The sequence below is a fragment of the Macaca fascicularis genome, chromosome 10, assembly GCF_037993035.2.
Source record: "Macaca fascicularis isolate 582-1 chromosome 10, T2T-MFA8v1.1".
Lineage (NCBI taxonomy): Eukaryota > Metazoa > Chordata > Mammalia > Primates > Cercopithecidae > Macaca > Macaca fascicularis.
The window spans coordinates 34,512,628-34,533,244 of record NC_088384.1 but is presented as its reverse complement, the minus strand read 5'-3'; the positions used below and the strand labels follow the sequence as shown (position 1 = coordinate 34,533,244).

General features: G+C 43.0%; 1 protein-coding gene across 26 annotated transcripts in view; it reads left to right on the top strand.

Annotated features, from left to right (window-relative positions):
- The window catches only part of BCL2L13 (BCL2 like 13), a 96,973-nt gene that overhangs the window by 30,883 nt on the left and 45,473 nt on the right, over positions 1 to 20,617 (top strand). For 20 of the 26 annotated variants that reach the window (XR_012419030.1, XR_012419031.1, XR_012419028.1 and 17 more), the window contains one exon: positions 19,041 to 19,148. Coding sequence is in view for 6 of the 26 variants with exons in the window: in XM_045364056.3 (XP_045219991.1) it covers positions 19,041 to 19,148 (108 nt within the window). In the remaining 20 variants the exon portion in view is untranslated. Of the gene's footprint in view, positions 1 to 2,540; positions 2,639 to 19,040; positions 19,149 to 20,617 lie in introns of those variants that run through there. The other 6 variants (XM_074004522.1, XM_074004520.1, XM_074004527.1 and 3 more) reach the window with 2 other exon arrangements.

The following is a 20,617-nucleotide window of genomic DNA, read 5'->3' as shown; positions in this document are numbered from 1 at the left end:
ACTATTTTTCCCTCCTAGGACTGTGATGGGAGGAGCTGCTTCGAAGGTCTCTGCCGTGCCTTGGAGACATTTTCTCCATTGTCTTGGCAATTAGCATTTGGCTCCTTGTTACTGATGTAAATTTCTGCATCAGGCTTGAATTTCTCCCCAGAAAATGGGGTTTTCTTTTCCACTGCATCATCAGACTGCAAATTTTTCAAACTTTTATGTTCTGCTTCCTCTTGAAGCTTTGTTGCTCAGAAATTTCTTCTGCCAGATATCCTAAATCATCTCTCTCAAGTTTAAAGTTCCACAGATCTCTAGGGCAGGGGCAAAACGCCACCAGTCTCTGCTAAAATATAGCAAGAGTCACCTTTGTTCCAGTTCCCAATAAGTTCCTTATCTCCATCTGAGACCACCTCAACTTGGACTTTATCGTCCATATCACTGTCAGCATTTTGGTCAAAACCATTCAACAAGTCTCTAGGAAGTTCCAGACTTTTCCCACATTTTCCCGTTGTCTTCTGAGCCTTCCACACTGTTCCAACTTCTGCCTGTTTGTTACCCATTTCCAAAGTTGCTTCACATTTTCGGGTATGTTTATAGTGGCACCCCACTCCCAGTACCAATTTTCTGTATTAGTCCGTTCTCACACTTTTAATAATGACATACCCGAGACTGGATAATTTATAAAGGAAAGATTTAATGGACTCACGCTTTCACATGGCTGGGGAGGCCTCACAATCATAGCAGAAGGCAAAAAAGAAGCAAAGGTACGTCTTACATGGTGGCAGGCCTGAGAGCGTGTACAGGGGAACTCCCTTTTTATAAAACCATCAGATTCATGAGACTTATTCACTACCATGAGAACAGTATGGGGGAAATCACCCCCATGATTTGTTTGTTTCCACCTGGCCCCACCCTTGACACGTGGGGATTATTACAATTCAAGGTGAGATTTGGGTGGGGACACAGCCAAACCGTATTTGCACAATATTTTCAAGATTCATCTATGTCACAGCATAAATAACCTTCCTATCAGCAGTGTACAGAGGTTCTCATTTCTCCATATTCTTACCAACATTTGTTTTCTGTTTTTTTAATAGTAACCATCCTAAAGGTTGTGAAGTGGTGCCTTATTGTGGTAGCTTATTTCTTTTTATTGTTGAATAATATGACGTTGTATGGATGTGCCATAGTTTATCGAGTCACCTTTGAAGAACATCTCAGTTCCTTCCAAGTTTTGGCAATTATGAATAAACGTTCGCGTGTAGGTTTTTGTGTGTATGTAAGTTTTCAACTCATTTGGGTTAATACCAGGGAGCACAGCTGCTGGGTCATGTGGTAAAAAGAGTTTATTTTGTTTTAAAAGGAATTGCTAAACTGTCTTATGAAGTGATTATGTCATTTTGCTTCCTGCCAACAATATATGTAAGAGTTTCTCCATCTTTGCCAGCATAGCTATTCTAGTGGATGTGCTGTAATCTCATTGAGTGTATCTCATTGTGGTTTTATTTTTAATTTTAATTTTAAAATTTATTTTATTTTTACTTTTAATTTTTTAAAATTTTTGAGTACATAGTAGGTGTATATATTTATGGGGTACATAAGATATTTTAATACAGGCATGCAATGAGAAATAAGCACGTCATAGGGAATGGGGTATCCGTCCCTCAACATTTATCTTTTGAGTTACGAACAATTCAGTTACCCTTTAAGTTATTTTCAAATGTACAATTAAGGGGCTGTTGAATAGTAGGTCTTAGTCATTCTTTATTTCTTTTTTTTAAACCCATTAACCATCCCCACCTCCTGTTGTCCCCCAGACCCCCATTACCCTTCTTAGTTCGGGTAACCATCCTTATATTCTCTGTGTCCATGAGTTCAGTTGTTTCTTTACATTTCAGAAATAAGCGAGAACATGTAATGTTTGTCTTTCTGTGCCTGGCTTATTTAACTTAACACAATGACCTCCAGTTCTATCCATGTTGTCATGTTGTTGGAATGACAGTACCTCGTTCTTTTTTTTTTTTTTTTTTTGAGACAGGGTCTTGCTCTGTTCCCCAGGCTGGAGTGCAGTGGCATGATCTCAGCTTACTGCAACCTCTGCCTCCTGGGTCCCGGTTCAAGCAATTCTCCTAGTTCAGCCTCCTTAGTAGCTGGGGTTACAGGCATGTGCCAACATGCCCAACTAATTTTTGTATTTTTAGTAGAGACGGGGTTTCACCATGTTGGCCAGGCTGTTCTTGAACTCCTGACCTTGTGATCCTCCTGCCTCAGCCTCCCAAAATGCTGGGATTACAGGTGATCTCATTCTTTTTTATGCCTGAATAGTACTCCATTGTCTATATGTACCACATTTTCTTTATCCATTCATCTGTTTATGGACACTTAGGTTGCTTCCAAACCTTGACTGTTGTAAACAGTGCTGCAGCAAACATAGGAGTGCAGATAGCGCTTTGATGTACTGATTCCTTTTTTTGGGTATATACCTAGCAGTGAGATTGCTGGATGGTATGGTAGCTCAAGTTTTAGTTAGTATTTTTTCTTCCCCCCCACAGGTTGGAGTGCAATGGCGCAGTCTCGGCTCACTGCAACCTCCACCGCCTGGGTTCAAGTGATTCTCCTGCCTCAGCCTGCTGAGTAGTTGGGATTACAGGTGCCCACCACCATGCCCGGCTAATTTTTGTATTTTTAGTAGAGATGGGATTTCACCATGTTTGTCAGGCTAGTCTCAAACTCCTGACCTCAGGTGATCCGCCCGCCTCAGCCTCTCAAAGTGCTGGGATTACAGGCGTGAGCCACTGCGCCCGGCCTTCTTGAGTTTTTTAAAATTGAGTTGTAAGAAGTCTTTGTTGTTGTTTTTGTTGAGACAGAGTCTAGCTCTGTTGCCCAGGCTAGAGTATAGTGGTGTGGTCTCAGCTCACTGCAACCTCAGCCTCCCAGGTTCAAGCGATTCTCCTGCCTCCGCCTCCTGAGTAGCTGGGATTATAAGTGTCTGCCACCATACCTGGCTAATTTTTGTATTTTTAGTAGAGACGGAGTTTTACCATGTTGGCTGAGTTATTCTGGAACTCCTGACCTCTATTGATCTGCCCTCCTTGGCCTCACAAAGTGTTGGGATTACAGGCGTGAGCCACAGTGGGCAGTTGTAAGAATTCTTCATATGTTTTGATTACCAGATTCTTACCAGATACATGATTTCAAGATATTTTCATTCATGCTGTAGTTTGTCTTTTTACTTTCTTGGCGGTATCCTTTGACATACAAACATTTTTAATTTTGGTGGATTCCAGTTTGTCTGTGTTTTCTTTTTTCTTGAGAGCATGAGGAAGTGCTTGTAGTTACCAATTCTTTTTTTTTTTTTTTTTGAGACGGAGTCTCTCTGTGTTGCCCAAGCTGGAGTGCAGTGGCGCTATCTTGGCTCATTGCCACCTCTGTCACCCAGGTTCAAGCAATTCTCCCACCTCAGCCTCCTGAGTAGCTGGGATTACAGGGGCACACCACCACGCCTGGCTAATTTTTTGTATTTTTAGTAGAGATGGGGTCTCACCATGTTGGCCAGGCTGGTCTTGAACTCCTGACCTCAGATGATCCGCCCAACTCAGCCTCCCAGAGTGCTGGGATTACAGGCGTGAGCCACTGCACCATGCCTGTCTATGTTTTCTTTATTATACTTTGAGTATCTTATCTAAGAAACCATTGCCTAATACAAGGTCATGTACATTTTCACCTGTGTTTCCTTCTGAGAATTTTATAGTTTTAGCTCTTAAATTTAGGTCTTTGATCTGTTTTTTTTTGTTGTTGTTTTTGTTTTTTTTCCTGAGATAGAGTCTTGTTCTGTCGCCCAGGCTGGAGTGCAGTGGCGCTATCTCAGCTCACTGCAACCTCCACCTTCCTGGGTTCAAGCGATTCTCCTGCCTCAGCCTCCTGAGTAGCTGGGATTACAGGCATGCACCACAGGCGTGCACCACGATGCCAGGCTAATTTTTGTATTTTTAGTAGGGACGGGGTTTCACCATGTTGGCCAGGCTGGTCTCGAACTCCTGACCTCATGCTGCCCGCCTCGATCTCCCAAGGTGCTGGGATTACAGGCGTGAGCCACTGTGCCTGGCCTGATCTGTTTTGAGTTAATTTTTACATATGGTTTGAAGTAGGGATTCAGATAAATTCTTCTGCATAGTACTGTGGTTTCAGTCTCCTCAAATTCATGTTGTAACTTAGCTCCCAATGTGGCAGTATTAGGAGATGGGGCCTTTTAGAGGTGATTGCATCTTAAGCACGTTGTCCTTGTCTTAGTTCATTTATATTGCTGTAAAGGAATACCTGAGGCTGGGTAATTTATAAAGAAAAGAAGTTTATTTGGCTCCTGTTTCTTTCTTTTTATTTTATTTTATTTTTTTATTTTTTTGGTGAGATGGAGTCTCGCTCTGTCGCCCAGGCTGGAGTGCAGTGGCGTGTTCTTGGCTTACTGCAAGCTCCGCCTCCTGGGTTCACGCCATTGTCCTGCCTCAGCCTTCTGAGTAGCTCGGACTACAGGCGCCCGCCACCACGCCTGGCTAATTGTTTTAGTATTTTTAGTAGAGGTGGGGTTTCACCGTGTTAGCCAGGCTGGTCTGGATCTCCTAACCTCGTGATCCGCCCACCTCGGCCTCCCAAAGTGCTGGGATTACAGGCTTGAGCCACGGTGCCCTGACTCTTGGTTCTTCAGGCTGTATAAGAAGCATGGCGCTGGTGTCTGCATCTGGTGAGGGCCTCAAACTGCTTCCACTCATGGTGAAAAGGGGAAGCTCATGTGTGCAGAGATCAAATGACAAGAGGCGAGTGAGAAAAGGAAGGGAGGTGCTATGCTCTTTTTAACAACTAGTTCCGGCAGAAACTAAATGAGCAGGAACTCACTGAGAACCTTGAGGACGGTACCAGGTCATCCATGAGGGATCCACTCCAGTGACCCAAACATCTCCCATTAATCCCCACCTCCAACATTTGGGACCAGCTCTCAACATGAGGTTTGGAGGGGTTAAACAAAGCATAGTAGCGGTTACAGATAGATTGATCCATTCGTGGGTTAATGGATTACTGAGTTATGTGAGTGGAACCGGGGACTTTATTAGAAGAGGAAGAGAGATCGGGAGCTCACACATTAGCATGCTCAGCCCCCTGGCCTTGTAATACTCTGTGCTGCCTCGGGTCTCTGGGGTCAAAGGCAGCCCCTCAACCTTGGACTTTTCAGCCTCCAGAACTGTGAGAAATGAATTCCTTTTCTTTATAAACTATCCAGTTGCAGGTATTCTTTCATATATTAAAGAAAATGGATGAATACACATGGGGATCTCTAGTTGTCTCAGCACCATTCGTTGAAAAGTTATTGTTTCAGCCGGGCACGGTGGCTCAAGCCTGTAATCCCAGCACTTTGGGAGGCTGAGACGGGCGGATCACGAGGTCAGGAGATCGAGACCATCCTGGCTAACACGGTGAAACCCCGTCTCTACTAAAAAAAAATACAAAAAACTAGCCGGGCGAGGTGGCGGGCGCCTGTAGTCCCAGCTACTCGGGAGGCTGAGGCAGGAGAATGGCGCGAACTCGGGAGGCGGAGCTTGCAGTGAGCTGAGATCTGGCCACTGCAGTCCAGCCTGGGCGACAGAGCGAGACTCCGTCTCAAAAAAAAAAAAAGAAAAGTTCTTCTTTCTCCCTTTGATTGACCTTGGTACCTTTCTCAAAAATCAGTGGACTGTAGATGTATGGATTTATTTTTCCCTTCTCAATTCAATATCATTGGTCTGTATACCTGTTGTTACACCATACCATCTTTATTGCTGTAGCTTTGTAGTAAACTTTGAAATTATGAAGTGTGAGCCCTTCAACTTTGTTCTTCGTTTTCCAAGATTTCTTTGACTATTCTGTGTCTCTCACAATTCCATATTAATTTTAGGATTGGCTTGTCTGTTTCTGGAAAAAACATAGTTGGAATTTTGATGGGAATTACATGGAATGTGTAAATCAATTTGGGGTGTCCTGCCATCTCATATCAGCTTTTTTTTTTCTTTTTTTTAAGACAGAGTTTCGCTCTTGTTGCCCAGGTTGGAGTGCAGTGGTGCGATCTTGGCTCACTGCAACCTCTGCTTCCCAGGTTCGAGTGTTTCTTCTGCCTCAGCCTCCCAAGTAACTGGGATTATAGGCACGCGCCATCATGCCTGGCTAATTTTGTGTTTTTAGTAGAGATGGGGTTTCTCCATGTTGGTCAGGCTGGTCTCGAATTTCCGACCTCCCAAAGTGTTGGGATTATAGGCGTGAGCCACTGCGCCTGGCTCAAGTCAGCTTTTCAAGGCAGATTTGTATAACCCAATTTGAAATTGAGCCATAATATTTCCAGAGATGTGTACTGTTTCATTCTTATCTTAGCTTTTCTGTCAGGAACAGGAGATGATTGATCTCAGCCACTATGAAGCCAGACCTTGGGTGGTGCATGGTGGAATTCTGCATTCTTTTCCCTCAGATCTGTCCTCCGTCAGTCTATCTCCCAATCTGCAGGATGCTTAGTGGGTATGGTAACACTAGAACATGAAAACTGCAATCATGATTGGCTTTCTGGAATTTGGTTATTTAAAACAAAACAAAAAAAGGGCTGGGCATGGTGGCTCCCACCCATAATCCCAGCACTCTGGGAGACCGAGGCAGGCAGATCATGAGGTCAAGAGATCAAGACCATCCCGGCTAACATGGTGAAACCCCATCTCTATTAAAAATACAAAAAAATTAGCCAGGAGTGGTGGCACGCGCCTGTAGTCCCAGCTACTCGGGAGGCCAAGGCAGGGGAATCGCTTGAACCTGGGAGGCAGAGGTTGGAGTGAGCTGAGTTCCCACCATGCATTCCATTCTGGGCAACAGAGTGAGGCTATGTCTTAAAAAAAAAAAAAAAAAAAAAAAAAAAAATCTTGTTCTTTTATTTATTTTTTTGTAGAGACGTTTGTTCAACCGTGTTCCTCAGGCTGGTCTCAAAACTTCTGAGCTCAGGTGATCTTTGTGCCTTAGCCTCCCAAAGTGGGAGGGCCAAACATCTGGTTTCTTTTCTTTTTTTGGTTTTTTTTTTTTTTTGAGACAGAGTCTCACACTCTTGCCCAGGCTGGAGTGCAGTGGTGCAATCTCTGTTCACTGCAGCCTCCGCTTTCTGGGTTCAAGCAATTCTCATGCCTCAGTCTCCTTAGTAGCTAGGATTATAGGAGCGTGCCACCATGCACAGCCAATTTTTGTATTTTTAGTAAAGATGTGATTTCACCATGTTGGCCAGGCTGCTGTCAAACTCCTGACGTCAGGTGATCCGCTTGCCTTGGCCCCGCAAAATGCTGGGATTATAGGCATGAGCCACTGTGTCCAGCCAACATCTGGTTTCTTAATTGCTGGTCCAGTAAGGTATATTTTGAAGTATTTATTTTTGCTATTTAATGAACAATTGAACCATTCTGTCAATATGTTCAATGGACCTTTTTGATTTGATTGTAATTATTTGCACTGTCTAGAGTGTTATTTGCAAGGCTAATTGCCTGAATACTTGCTAAAACAAAGATCATGGAGCTCTACCCTAGACCTACAGGACCAGATACTGCATGCTAGGACCTGAAATCTATAATTTAATGTGTTTTATAGGTAATTTAAATGTGTCTCCAGTTTGGGGAACCATAGATTCAGAAAGTATTTTGCTCTGGGAGCTCTAGTCCTTTCAACTTGGCTAAACTTGTTAATCTTCTATTCACTTTGATAGCTCTGAATGAATTTCAGGGCTGGAATATAATGATTACTGACTCACTTGGCTTCGTTTGAAACTGAAGTGGGTGGGATTTAGTGTGCTAAAGTCTGTTTATCTTTGAAATATTTGTCTCTCGGTTTACAGTCCAGGGTTTATGCAGCATTGGCCCTACTGTGTAGCTCTGTGCTTTAGAAAACCTAGGTGGAGAGGATTAATTAAATGCAAATCACTGAATCTATCTGTGTCACTGGTCAGCTAAATAAATAGCCTTTGTGTCCTAACAGCAGCAGACATTTTCTGGTTTAGGTTTTCCACATGGTTTATTATGAAGTATGACAACTTGTCGTGTGTAATCAGCATCACATTAGTCTCATGAGAATAAGCTCTCCTTTAATCAGCTGCTTTTCTTTAATCTGGTGGGGTGAGTGAGGCGTATGGTAACCATGACATTTTTGTCATTTGCTTTGTGGGATTGTAGTGGTATTGATGGTGGTGTGATCGGATGTGTGGGTGTATGTATGTTTTGGGTATGTAGATTTTCCAAAAAGGGGCAGAGGACAGATGGCGGATAAAGCATTCATGTATTCCTTGTCACTGTGCATCAAAAATTATAGTCATGTGTCCTGGGAGTCAGTAATAATTTTATTTACCAGAATATGTAGTTTCTAATGTTATTTCTCTGTGATTTATTAGAACTTGGGCTAGTCATTAAATTCGCTGAAGTCTCATATTCTTCATGTAATGAGGATAGACTTGACAGCCTTTACAGACTATAAACCTAAATTTAAAGTTTCTATGATTCAGTCACTGATTAAACTCTCATAAGTATGCAAGTAATAGTGAAGGTCTTATTCTTTCCATTCCTGGTTCTCAGTATTCTCCATAATGATTCATCGCCATAAATAAATGCTCTATTTATCTTCCTATCTGTGCAGTTGGTCTGTTCTCATATTTGCCCGATGTAATATGACTTCTCATTTTATTTCTTTTTTGAGACAGAGTCTTACTCTGTTGCCGAGGCTGGAGTGCAGTGGTGCAATCTGGGCTCACTGCAAGCTCCGCCTCCCGGGTTCATGCCATTCTCCTGCCTCAGCCTCCCGAGTAGCCAGAACTACAGGCACCACTACCACACCTGGCTATTTTTTATTTTTATTTTTTCTGTTTTTAGTAGAGACAGGGCTTCACTGTGTTAGCCAGGATGGTCTTGATCTCCTGACCTCGTGATCCTCCTGCCTTGGCCTCCCAAAGTGCTGGGATTACAGGTGTGAGCTACCGCGCCCAGCCTTATTTCTTTTACCTTTTGTCATTTGAGCTAGCCTCAAAATATACTGATAACTTTGTATTTTTTATTTATTTGTATTTTTAAGCTACACCTGCTGGAATGGGAACTTTGTATTTTTTTATTTCTCTGAATTTATTTATAATTCTTATTTTATTGTGTTTTTTTAAGTGTCTCTTCTCCCTAGCAAGGTTACCATGTATACATAGAGAACACAATGAGCTTGTTGTCTGTACATATACATCTATACATTGTAACTCTTTATCATAGTAGATAGTGGTAGCTATCAAGTATTTGAGTATTATTTTAGTCCATGTTTCACACAAGTCTAGGACAAAGGAAGTATATCCCAAAGTGTTTGTAATCTGATTAGAATAATGATAATAAAGTATAAAATCATCAAACAGCATAGGATAATGTATGTGTAAATGTTCAGCTTTGTGGCACAGACTAAATGTATAAATGTTTCAGGTCAGTGATAGACCTGTGAACATAGTCATTGAAGACATTTTGAATTAGAGAGTTAAACTGGTTTTTCAAGGGTAGACAGAATTTGAATTTATCAGGAAACAGAAGGACAGTTTATGTTAAGCAAAAATGTAGAATAATATGTTTGAGGTTTTTGTTTGTTTTATTTTGTTTTTTAGCAATAGGTTCTTGCCGGCCGGGGACAGTGGCTTACACATTTTGGGAGACCGAGGTCGGCGAATCACGAGGTCAGGAGTTCAAGGCCAGCCTGGCCAACATAGTGAAACCCTGTCTCTAGTAAAAATATAGAAAATTAGCCAGGCATGGTGCCAGGCGCCTGTAATCCCAGCTACTAGGGAGGCTGAGGTGGGAGAATCGCTTGAACCTGGAAAGCGGAGGTTGCAGTGAGCTGAGATCGTACCACTGCACTCCAGCCTGGGCAACGGTGTGAGACTCCATCTCAAAAAAGAAGTAATGGGTTCCTGCTATGTTGCCCAGGCTGGAGTACAGTGGCTACTCACAGGCATGATTATAGCACACTATGGCCTCAAACTCCTGAGCTCAAGGGGTCTTCCTGCCTAGGCCTTCCAAGTAGCTGGGACTGTAACATGGTACCACATCTGGCTTGTTTTGTTAGATAGTGAGAAATTGGCAGTGAGTTCATACTGGATGAAAATTGTAATACTTTTAAAGAAAATTCCTTATCACATATGATTTAATGTGGCTTATAATGATGCATAATGGAAAAATCTAAATAGTAAATAAATCAGGAGTAGGAAAATTGTACGTCTATAGTAGGAATAACAGATCATAGATAAGTAAGTAGTCTTTGAGATCCTCTACAATTATACTAGAGCTGAGCTGTGAATTTGGTTCATGGCAAAGCCAAATACGTATATACATACATATACATACACACATATATACACATACACATATATACAGATACATATATATGTGTACATACATACACACACACACACACACACACACACTATAAAATAGAGGGCATAGTTAGTTCCAGGAGTCTTTTTCCCCCTTATAATTTAGAAGCAATACTAGTTTCTTTTGGTTGGAAAACAGTTCTTTAAAAGATTTCTTTTTTCCCACTTAGAGCTTTATAACATAGGACACAGAAATGCAGTAGAAAATGTTGTCAATATCGGCTGTACGTGGTGTCTCATGGCTGTAATCCCAGCACTTTGGAAGGCTGAGATGGGTGGATCATGAGGTCAGGAGATCGAGACCATCCTGGCTAACGTGATGAAACTCCGTCTCTACTAAAAAATACAAAAAACTAGCTGGGCGTGGTGGTGGGTGCCTGTATTCCCAGCTACTTGGGAGGCTGAGGCAGGAGAATGGCGTGAACCCGGGAGGCAGAGCTTGCAGTGAGCCGAGATTGCGCCACTGCACTCCAGCCTGGGCAACAGAGCGAGACTCCGTCTCAAAAAAAAAAAAAAAAAAATCAACATGAAACGTGGTATTAGATTTCAAAACATTGTCTCTTACTGTGATTCTGGATAAAAATAAGGAAGTGACACTGAAGTACAATTCAGTTAAATAGTTAACATTCTCTATGGACCTAGATTATACGTACATAATTTTTTGTTGTTCATTTTTTGTTTTTTTTTTTGAGACAGTTTCTGTCACCCAGGCTGAAGTGCAGTGGCATGTCTCAGTTCACAGCATCCTCGGCCTCCCACGTTCAAGCGCTTCTCCTGCCTCAGCCTCCCGAGTAGTTGGGATTATAGGCATGCGCCGCCACGACCAGCTAATTTTTGCATTTTTAATGTAGGGACACGATTTCACCATGTTGGCCAGGATGGCCTGAATTTCCTGACCTTGTGATCTGCCAACCATGTGATCCTCCCACCTTGGCCTCCAAAAGTGCTGGGATTACAGGCATGAGCCACCACGCCTGGCTTTTCTTTTTTTTGTGAGAAGGATTTTTGCTTTTGTTACCCAGGCCAGAGTGTAATGGCCCAATCTCGGCTTACTGCAACCTCCACTTTCTGGGTTCAAGCCATTCTCCTGCCTCAGCCTCCCAAGTAGCTGGGATTATAGGCATGTGCCACCACGTCCTGCTAATTTTGTGTTTTGTTTTTTTTTTTGAGACGGAGTCTCGCTCTGTCGCCCAGGCTGGAGTGCAGTGGCCCGATCTCAGCTCACTGCAAGCTCCACCTCCCGGGTTTACGCCATTCTCCTGCCTCAGCCTCCCGAGTAGCTGGGACTACAGGCGCCCACCACCACGCCCAGCTAGTTTTTTGTATTTTTTTAGTAGAGACGGGGATTCACCATGTTAGCCAGGATGGTCTTGATCTCCTAACCTTGTAATCCTCCCGTCTTGGCCTCCCAAAGTGTTGGGATTACAGGCTTGAGCCACTGCGCCAGCCTAATTTTGTGTTTTTAGTGGAGACAGGGTTTCTCCATGTTGGTCAGGCTGGAGAACTCCCGACCATAGGTAATCCGCCCTCCTCAGCCTCCCACAGTGCTGGGATTACAGGTGTGAGCCACCGAGCCTGGCCCATACACACTTTTCTGATGGTCCAGCTTAATATGAGGATAAACTACAATGCAGAGGAATGGAGACTTCTTATCATGTCAGGAAACCTTGTAGAAAAATGGATCCAGTAGATTGTATTCTCTGCAAGGAGTCTAAAATGTTTAGATGTTCTGAGTTTCTGATTAAGGCCAGGTCAAGAGTAGAATAATAAATGTTAAGTTAGAAATGTTTTTGTGGGCCGGGCGCGGTGGCTCAAGCCTGTAATCCCAGCACTTTGGGAGGCCGAGACGGGCGGATCACGAGGTCAGGAGATCGAGACCATCCTGGCTAACACGGTGAAACCCCGTCTCTATTAAGAAATACAAAAAAAACTAGCCGGGCGAGGTGGCGGGCGCCTGTAGTCCCAGCTACTTGGGAGGCTGAGGCCGGAGAATGGCGTGAACCCGGGAGGCGGAGCTTGCAGTGAGCTGAGATCCGGCCACTGCACTCCAGCCTGGGTGACAGAGTGAGACTCCGTCTCCAAAAAAAAAAAAAAAAAAAAAAAAAAAAAGAAATGTTTTTGTGGAATAGAGGGCTGACTTTTTCCAGCCTGTTTGTTATTTCTGTTTCTGTCATTGAAGTATGTTTGAAGGAGTGTCAGTAGCTACAAGAAGGGTTGATTTCTCTTAAAAGCACGCTCATTCACGGTAGCTCATGACAGTGATTGATCAAAATTCCTACTTTGTTGAGTATGACAGAGATTACCTTAGCCTGGAAAAAAATTGGAGGCAAGTCCATTAGAGACAAACCATCCCTGGAAACAGGTCACAGAACATCTGGTATTCAGGAATACAGCTTTTTAGTAAAACTTCCCCAATCATTTTGTTGTGCAATGCCCAACAGATTTAAGCAACACAGGTTAAGCCATTCTCTCTAGCAGCAGTTGAAGAGCAAGAATAACTGCCGGTCAAGATTTCTCCTAGTTTGTGTTAAAACAGCCCTATTTTATGATCCATGGCATTATCTAAACTGACAGAGGTTGTCGTGCTGTTCCTACCTTTCACAGTGTAGAAAGCAGGTTCTGTATAAGCATCATTGATTAGAAATCTGTGGTGAGCTGATTTCTGTTCACAGAGATAAGGGGTCAGGAAAGATAATAATACAATTTTAGAGCATGAAAAGAATTGGTGAGTGGGAGCGCCTGTCTATTCAGCGTTTATCTCATTACTCTTCATAACAACCCTTTGTGGTGGGTATTATTTTCCCATTTAATATAAGAGGAGAGGTTCAGGTGGGCGCGGTGGCTCACGCCTATAATCCCAGCACTTCGGGAGGGCGAGGCAGGCGCATCACTTGAGGTCAGGTGTTCGAGACCAGCCTGGCCAACATGGCGGAACTCTGTCTCTACTAAAAATAAAAAAATTAGGTGGGCGTGGTGGCACACGCCTGTAATCCCAGCTACTCAGGAGGCTGAAGTGGGAGAATTGCTTGAACCCAGGAGGCAGAGGTTGCAGTGAGCTGAGATTGCACCACTGCACTCCAGCCTGGGCTACAGAGCGAGACTCTGTCTCAATTTTAAAAAATAATCATAAAGAGGAGAGGGTCAAGAAGATTATTTTCCTTGTGCAAGTGATGAATTAGAAGGCCTGACTCCAAAGCTTATCATCCACTTTATGGCTGCTTTCCAGGAAGCTGGAAGGGAAAGAGACAATTTGATTGCAAGAAATAACATGGGCCGTAAATTAATTTCCCAGCTTGTGTTTGATTTGCTTTAATAATGTCATGATATATTCTGGAGATCACTGTACCTTGTGCAGTTATATTAATCAGTGCTGTTGCAGAGCCATCCAACACTACAGTTACTTCTGAAGAGAAAACCTGTTATAATTGTAAACAGTAATGGAGATTTAGTAGAAGCTTATCTGTAAAGGCAGACTTTGATGCTTTATGAGAATTTATAAAGATTAGGATAAATGGGCATAGGAGCTTTCTAGGATAAATTGGCCTCAAATTTTGCATAATAGATTGTTTTATGTGACATTTTCAAGTTTTTATGAATGTAGTTTATCAAAGATATTTACTTAGGCAGAAATAAGTGAAATGTCATTAAGCAAACTAAATGTTATTGGTGACATTGAGGAGATCCTTTGTGTTACATTTCAATTTTTAAGGATCCAGCACTTAGGGAGGCAGAGGCAGGAGGATGACTTGAGCCCAGGAGATGGAGACCTGCCTGGGCAAGAGAGAGACCCCATTCTCAAAAAGTAAAAAAAATAAGGATTTGAGTTTTATTTTGTTCAGTCTCAGCTCATAAGGAAAGTGTTTTATGTCACTTAAAGGAAAGTTATTTCTGTCAGCTTTAAAAGTAGAAAATGAATGAGAATCTGTGATATGTAAAAATGTTTAACCTTTTGTTTGTTTTTTAAAAGTATTTTAAATACCCGTAAATGGTAGAATAATCAAGTTTCTTGACTTTAATAGAATTAATTAATTCAAAGCCCATCTGTGAATTTGGGATTCTTTAATTTGGTTGCAAAAAATGAAAACATAGGCAGAGCCTGGTGGCTCATGCCTATAATCCCAGCATGAGGGAGGCCAAGGTGGGAGGATTGCTTGAGCCCAGGAATTTGAGACCAGCCTGGCCAAGAAGGCAAAACTTTGTCTCTACCAAAAAAAAGAAAAACCCCACACAGCTGGGTGCGGTGGCTCATGCCTGTAATCCCAGCACTCTGGGAGGCCAGGGCGGGCGGATCACGAGGTCAGGAGATCAAGACCATCCTGGCCAACATGGTGAAACGCCGTCTCTACTAAAAATACAAAAATTAGCTGGGTGTGGTGGTGCGTGCCTGTAGTCCCAGCTACTCGGGAGGCTGAGGCAGGAGAATCACTTGAACCTGGGAGGCAGAAGTTGCAGTGAGCCGAGATCGTGTCACTGCCCTATAGCCTGGGTGACAAACCAAGACTCCGTCTCAAAAAAAAAAAAAAAAAAAAAAGTCTTTTTAGCAGCAACACTCTTTTGCTAGAAAATAAAAAAGTCTCAATATAAATGAATAGTAGGTAGACCTGCAACTTGGTGGCCCAGTTCATGCTGCTTTTGTTTGTTTGTTTGTTTTGCTGAAATTCTTGCACGGTGGAGGAGTATAGTTGATTGCAGAGCCCTTCCCCCACACCGAGGTAGGGACTTCATTGTCCCCACAAGTTACTTATCCCAAGTCTTCAGGGAAATGAAAAATCAATCTCCTCTAACAAAAAGGTTAGTCACTAAGTATACAATTCAACATCCTCTGGGTGTTCAGGTAAACCTGAATTTAAGTTCCAGAAATGAGTGAGATTCCTAGGATGGCTCTGAATTATCTTGACTTCCCTGAATGCCTCTGGCTAAAAACCAAGCTGGGATTATTGATGCGATTGTGAATCTGGCCCGTTTCCGGGAATATGGATTCTGCTGTATATGTCAATTGGTTTGGCCCCTTTTTTTTTTTGAGACGGAGTTTTGCTCTTGTCACCCAGGCTGGAGTGCAGTGGCGCGATCTGGGCTTACTGCAACTTCTGCCTCCAGGGTTCAAGTGATTCTCCTGCTTCAGCCTCTCGAGTAGCTGTGATTACAGGCGCCTGCCACTACCCAGTAAATTTTTGTTTTTTTAGTAGAGACGGGATTTCACCATGTTGGCCAGGCTAGTCTTGAATTCCTGACCTCAGGTGATCCACCCGCCTTGGCCTCCTGAAGTGCTGGGTTTACAGATATGAGCCACTGCACCTGGCCAGTTTGGCTTTTATCCGAAAGTTTTTGTTTAAATGGAAATTTTTGCTTTGTAGTACTGAAATCATCTGAAAGTAGAGAAAAAGAATTATTCAAGAAAGAATATTTTTGCAATGTAGGGAGAACTTGAGCTTTTTATATAAGCTTTTAAAGCTGTAAAGGGAACTATGCTGTTTTACCCCTAAATTTGCTCACTTTTAATTTAGGAGAAACGTTTTGGTTTCTTTTATGTTCTAGTCTCTGGATATAAATCCTTTCTTCGTTCGTTTTTTCCCCCTATTACCAACCACAGGTTCTTAGGCTCCTGTGTAATAGAAATTGACACAAGGCCAAGCAAGTTTCCCAGACAAGGCTTAAGACTTATGGTCCGGGCACGGTGGCTCACGCCTGTAATCCCAGCACGGTGGGAGGCCGAGGTGGGCGGATCACGAGGTCAGGAGTTCGAGACTAGTAGCCAACATGATGAAACCCCATCTCTACTAAAAATACAAAAAATGAGCTGGGCATGGTGGCAGGCGCCTCTAATCCCAGCTACTTGGGAGGGTGAGGCAGGAGAATCGCTTGAACCCGGGGGGCGGAGGTTGCAATGAGCCGAGATTGTACCATTGCACTCCAACCTGGGCAACAAGAGCATAACTCTCTCTCAAAAAAAAAAAAAAAAAGACTTATGCCTAGAAAGGTCGGACATAAGGGAGACAGCACAGGAGGAAGGGTTCTCCAGCTGGCTCTCCGAGGGGAGTGCATTGCAGTGTCTTACGGGGGGTGACATGCATGATTCACGAGGTAGGTGAGCATCACTACATATGTGGGGTGGAGTGCAGACACGGTAAGGAATCATGCGAACCTGATTGGGAAGTGGCAGAAAAGCCCCTTCCTGGGTGGTGGTTTTAGTATTATAATGAGGCTGGAGATTAGGATTGGTCATTGTCCTTGAGCTCATGTGAGTGGTAGAGCTAACTCCCTTGAGTGAGATTGATGGCGGGGTGCTGCCTATGGTTTCTTCATACCATACCTGCAAGGTCTGGTCAGCAGGTATGGCGCCAGCTGGGGTGGTGCTATAAGGTGTGGTCACTGAGAACGGATGGAAAAACACATGAGTGGGGTGGGGCCCAGTCCTATTTCCTACTCTGTCTCACCTCCATACCCCGAGATTACTCATCTTGATCTGTCTCCTGGAGGCTTTTAGTGGTTGGTGATCATTGGCCACTGCTCATTAAGTCAGGTTACCCAATAGTAGAAAACTGTAGTACATGAACCAAATGAAAGAGGACTAGATTATGCAGTAGGTGTAAGTATGTGGATTCAGGGAGGGGAAAGAAGGAGAATTAGATGGGCCAGGCACAGTGGCTCACGCCTATAATCCCAGCACTTTGGGAGGCCAAGGCAGGTGGATCACGAGGTCAGGAGATTTGAGACCATCCTGGCTAACACGTTGAAATCCCGTCTCTACTAAAAATACAAAATATTAGGCGGGCGTGGTGGTGGGCACCTGTAGTCCCAGCTACTCAGGAGGCTGAGGCAGGAGAATGGCGTGAACTCACGAGGTGGAGCTTGCAGCGAGCCAAGATTGCGCCACTGCACTCCAGCCTGGGGGACAGAGTGAAACTCTGTCTCAAAAAAAAAAAAAAAGGAATATTAGATGGTAATTAGTAAAGTGTTTAAACCAAGGCTTATAAAGGTCCTGAGAGGGTCCATGAATGCCCTAAAATTGCTTGCCAAACATTCTGGGAGGAGGGGCCATTATTTTATTCACATTCTCTAAGAGCCTGAAATCTCAAAAAGCCCAAGAACAAGAACTGCTGTGCTGTGATCAGTGTCATAGAGGCAGGCCTGGACTTCGGCCTTGATTTAATACAGCCCATGCTTGCAAGAATGGCGAGAGGCGACACTGTGCAGTGGTTAGGGCCCAGACCTTGAAAGATGACTGCCTGGGTTTGTCTCTGAGCTCTGCTGTCGGTGCACCCTTGGTCAGATCTCCTCCCTGTGCCTTAGGTTTTTCACCTGCAAATTGAGGATAATAGTAACACCTATCTCAAAGGGTTGTTATGAGCATTTAATGAGTGTACGTGTGTATACACATGCCTACATACATACATGTACATACAAAGTGCTTACTATGCTTCCCCCAGCACTTGATATTAGCTGTTATTATGTATTGTTATCATTAAAACTAACTTGCGTGAAATTGGACTGTCAGATGACAGAGGTGCTGCTTTCAGGCTTCAGTACCTTTTTTTGTACCTTAGTACTTGCAAAGATAAGTAACTCTCGCTGCATTTAGAAAAGTTAGTAGCAAAATAGAATTAACTAGTAATAAGCATGAGAGACTGGTGAGGAGCATAACTCTCATAAATCTAATGTGATTGGCACAAAGAAATCGTTACGCCCACAGTGGTGGGATTTTAGCCTCGGTTGTGTGCTTTGTGGACTGAAGCAGCGGTCGACTGACTGTTGTGGGCAGGGTGGGGGTAAGAAAAGAAAGAAAATTACAAAGCATGGATAAAATGCTAGAAGTGTATCGTTTAAAAACATGTCCAAAAGGGAGATACAGTTAGGGATCTATGTAATTTGAAGTGGGGGGAATGGACATCTCCCACCACCACTAAAATATTAATAACACCAATTGTTTTTGTTTTTATCATATTCCATCTTCATACTTTTTAAAAAGGATACATTGTCTACGGAAAGAGAGGACTGGCCTCACTTATTGATACATCTTTCCCAACCTCCTCTTGAGTTAATGTGTTTCTGAAGATTCAGCTCCATTTCCCTGTTTCTGGCAGAAACATCTGGAAAGGTGGAAACCTACTCTCAATAAATAGGCCCAAATATTTCTACTAAAGGTTGTTTTTGTTTTGTTCCGTTTTGTTTTTTAATTATTGCAAAAGGATTTCCTACCCTCCCTAATTTTGATAATGAATTGTGATTTTGCATTTTTTGGCTTAACAATTAAAGTGGTGTTGTAGGGCCAGGCACCGTGGCTTACGCCTGTAATCCCAACACTTTGGGAGGCCGAGGTGGGTGGATCACAAGGTCAGGAGTTCGAGACCAGCCTGGCCAACATAGTGAAACCCCGTCTCTACTAAAAATACAAAAAAATTAGCTGGGCATGGTGGCGGGCACCTGTAATCCCAGTTACTCGGGAGGCTGAGGCAGGAGAATGGCTTGAACCTGGGAGGTGGAGGTTGTAGTGAGCGGAGATCGCGCCACTGCACTCCAGCCCCAGTGACAGTGCGAGACTCCATCTCAAAAGAAAGAAAAAAGTGCTATTATGTTCTAATGATTTCTCTCTCCCTCTTTTAATAATAACCTTTTTTGTTGCTTTCAGGGGTTCAACTAGATATAGCTTCACAATCTCTGGATCAAGAAATTTTATTAAAAGTTAAAACTGAAATTGAAGAAGAGCTAAAATCTCTGGACAAAGAAATTTCTGAAGGTCTGTGTATTCTTATTTTTCTAGTTAATAAGCAGATTCTGTTTGGTATGGTTTACTGTTGGTTTAATTTGATTTTTACAGTGGGGTGTTCTCAACAGTTAACAGCTTACACCAATTATCCATTGGTAGAAGTTTATAAGGGTGAAACTAGAAGGTAGCCTTTATCTTTCCTGGGGGATAGGTTTATGGAAGTTCCCCAACTATACCTAACAGGTTAGATGTGGCAGTTTCTGATGTTAAGTATCGGATAAGTGATCATGTCAAGGTTCTTCCCATTCACTATGGTTTGATTTGTGTTTGGTATTAGCTTTATAAGTAATAACGACATTAAAAGGAAAAAGTGGGCATACGCTTCTTTTATTTTTTCGTACATATATACTATAGATAACTAATTATATACATTCAGCTGTATAGCCATTTTATTTTGCACTTAACATTACAACATAAACTTTAAAAATAGTTACTCTACTAAGTGCATGAAATTTCATTCGCTGAATAAATATTTTTACTCAGTGGTTATTCCCTTATGATTATGATTATGATTATTATTTTGGGGACAGGGTCTTGCTCTGTTGCCCAGGCTGGAGTGCAGTAGTGAGCACTGGGATTAGAGGTGTGAGCCACCATGCCTGGCCTGTTCCCTTATATTTGAAGGGAGCATTTGGATTATTATTCCTTTTTTTCACTGGACGACGACTACACAGCATTTGCATTATTTCCTGTATTGCCCTACGTAGGTCATGCTGCATTGAACATCTTGCCCAATGAGATATATATTTTTTTACAGCTTTATTGAGATATATTTTACATACCATAAAATTCACACATTTGAAAAGGTCCAGTTCAGGCTGGGCACAGGGACTCATGCCTGTAATCCCAGCTGTTTGGGAGGCCAAGGCCTCAGGAGGATTGCTTGAGCCCCTGAGTTCAAAACCAGACTGGGCAACATAGGGAGACCATGTCTCTATGTATTAAAAATAAAATAAAAAGTCTAGTTCAGTGGTTTTAGCGTATTCCCAGAATTTATCACCACAATCTGGATTTAGAGCACTTTCAGTCCTCCAAAAAGAAACACAATACGCATTAGCAGCCACTTCCCATTCCCACTAGCCCAGGTCCCAACCCTACCCCACACCAGGCACCCACTGATCTCCATTCTGTTTTTATTGATTTGCCTATTCAGGAGATATACATAAATAGAACAGTTCACTGTGTGGCGGCGGCAGTGGTGGTGTTTTGAGACATAGTTTCACTCTTGTTACCCAGGCTGGAGTACAATGGCACCATCTCGGCTCACCACAACCTCCATCTCCCGGGTTCAAACGATTCTCCTGTCTCAGCCTCCCAAGTAGCTGGGATTACAGGCATGCGCCACCACACCCAGCTAATTTTTTGTGTTTTTAGTAGAGACGGGGTTTCTCCATGTTGCTTAGGCTGGTCTCGAACTCCTGACCTCAGGTAATCTCCCC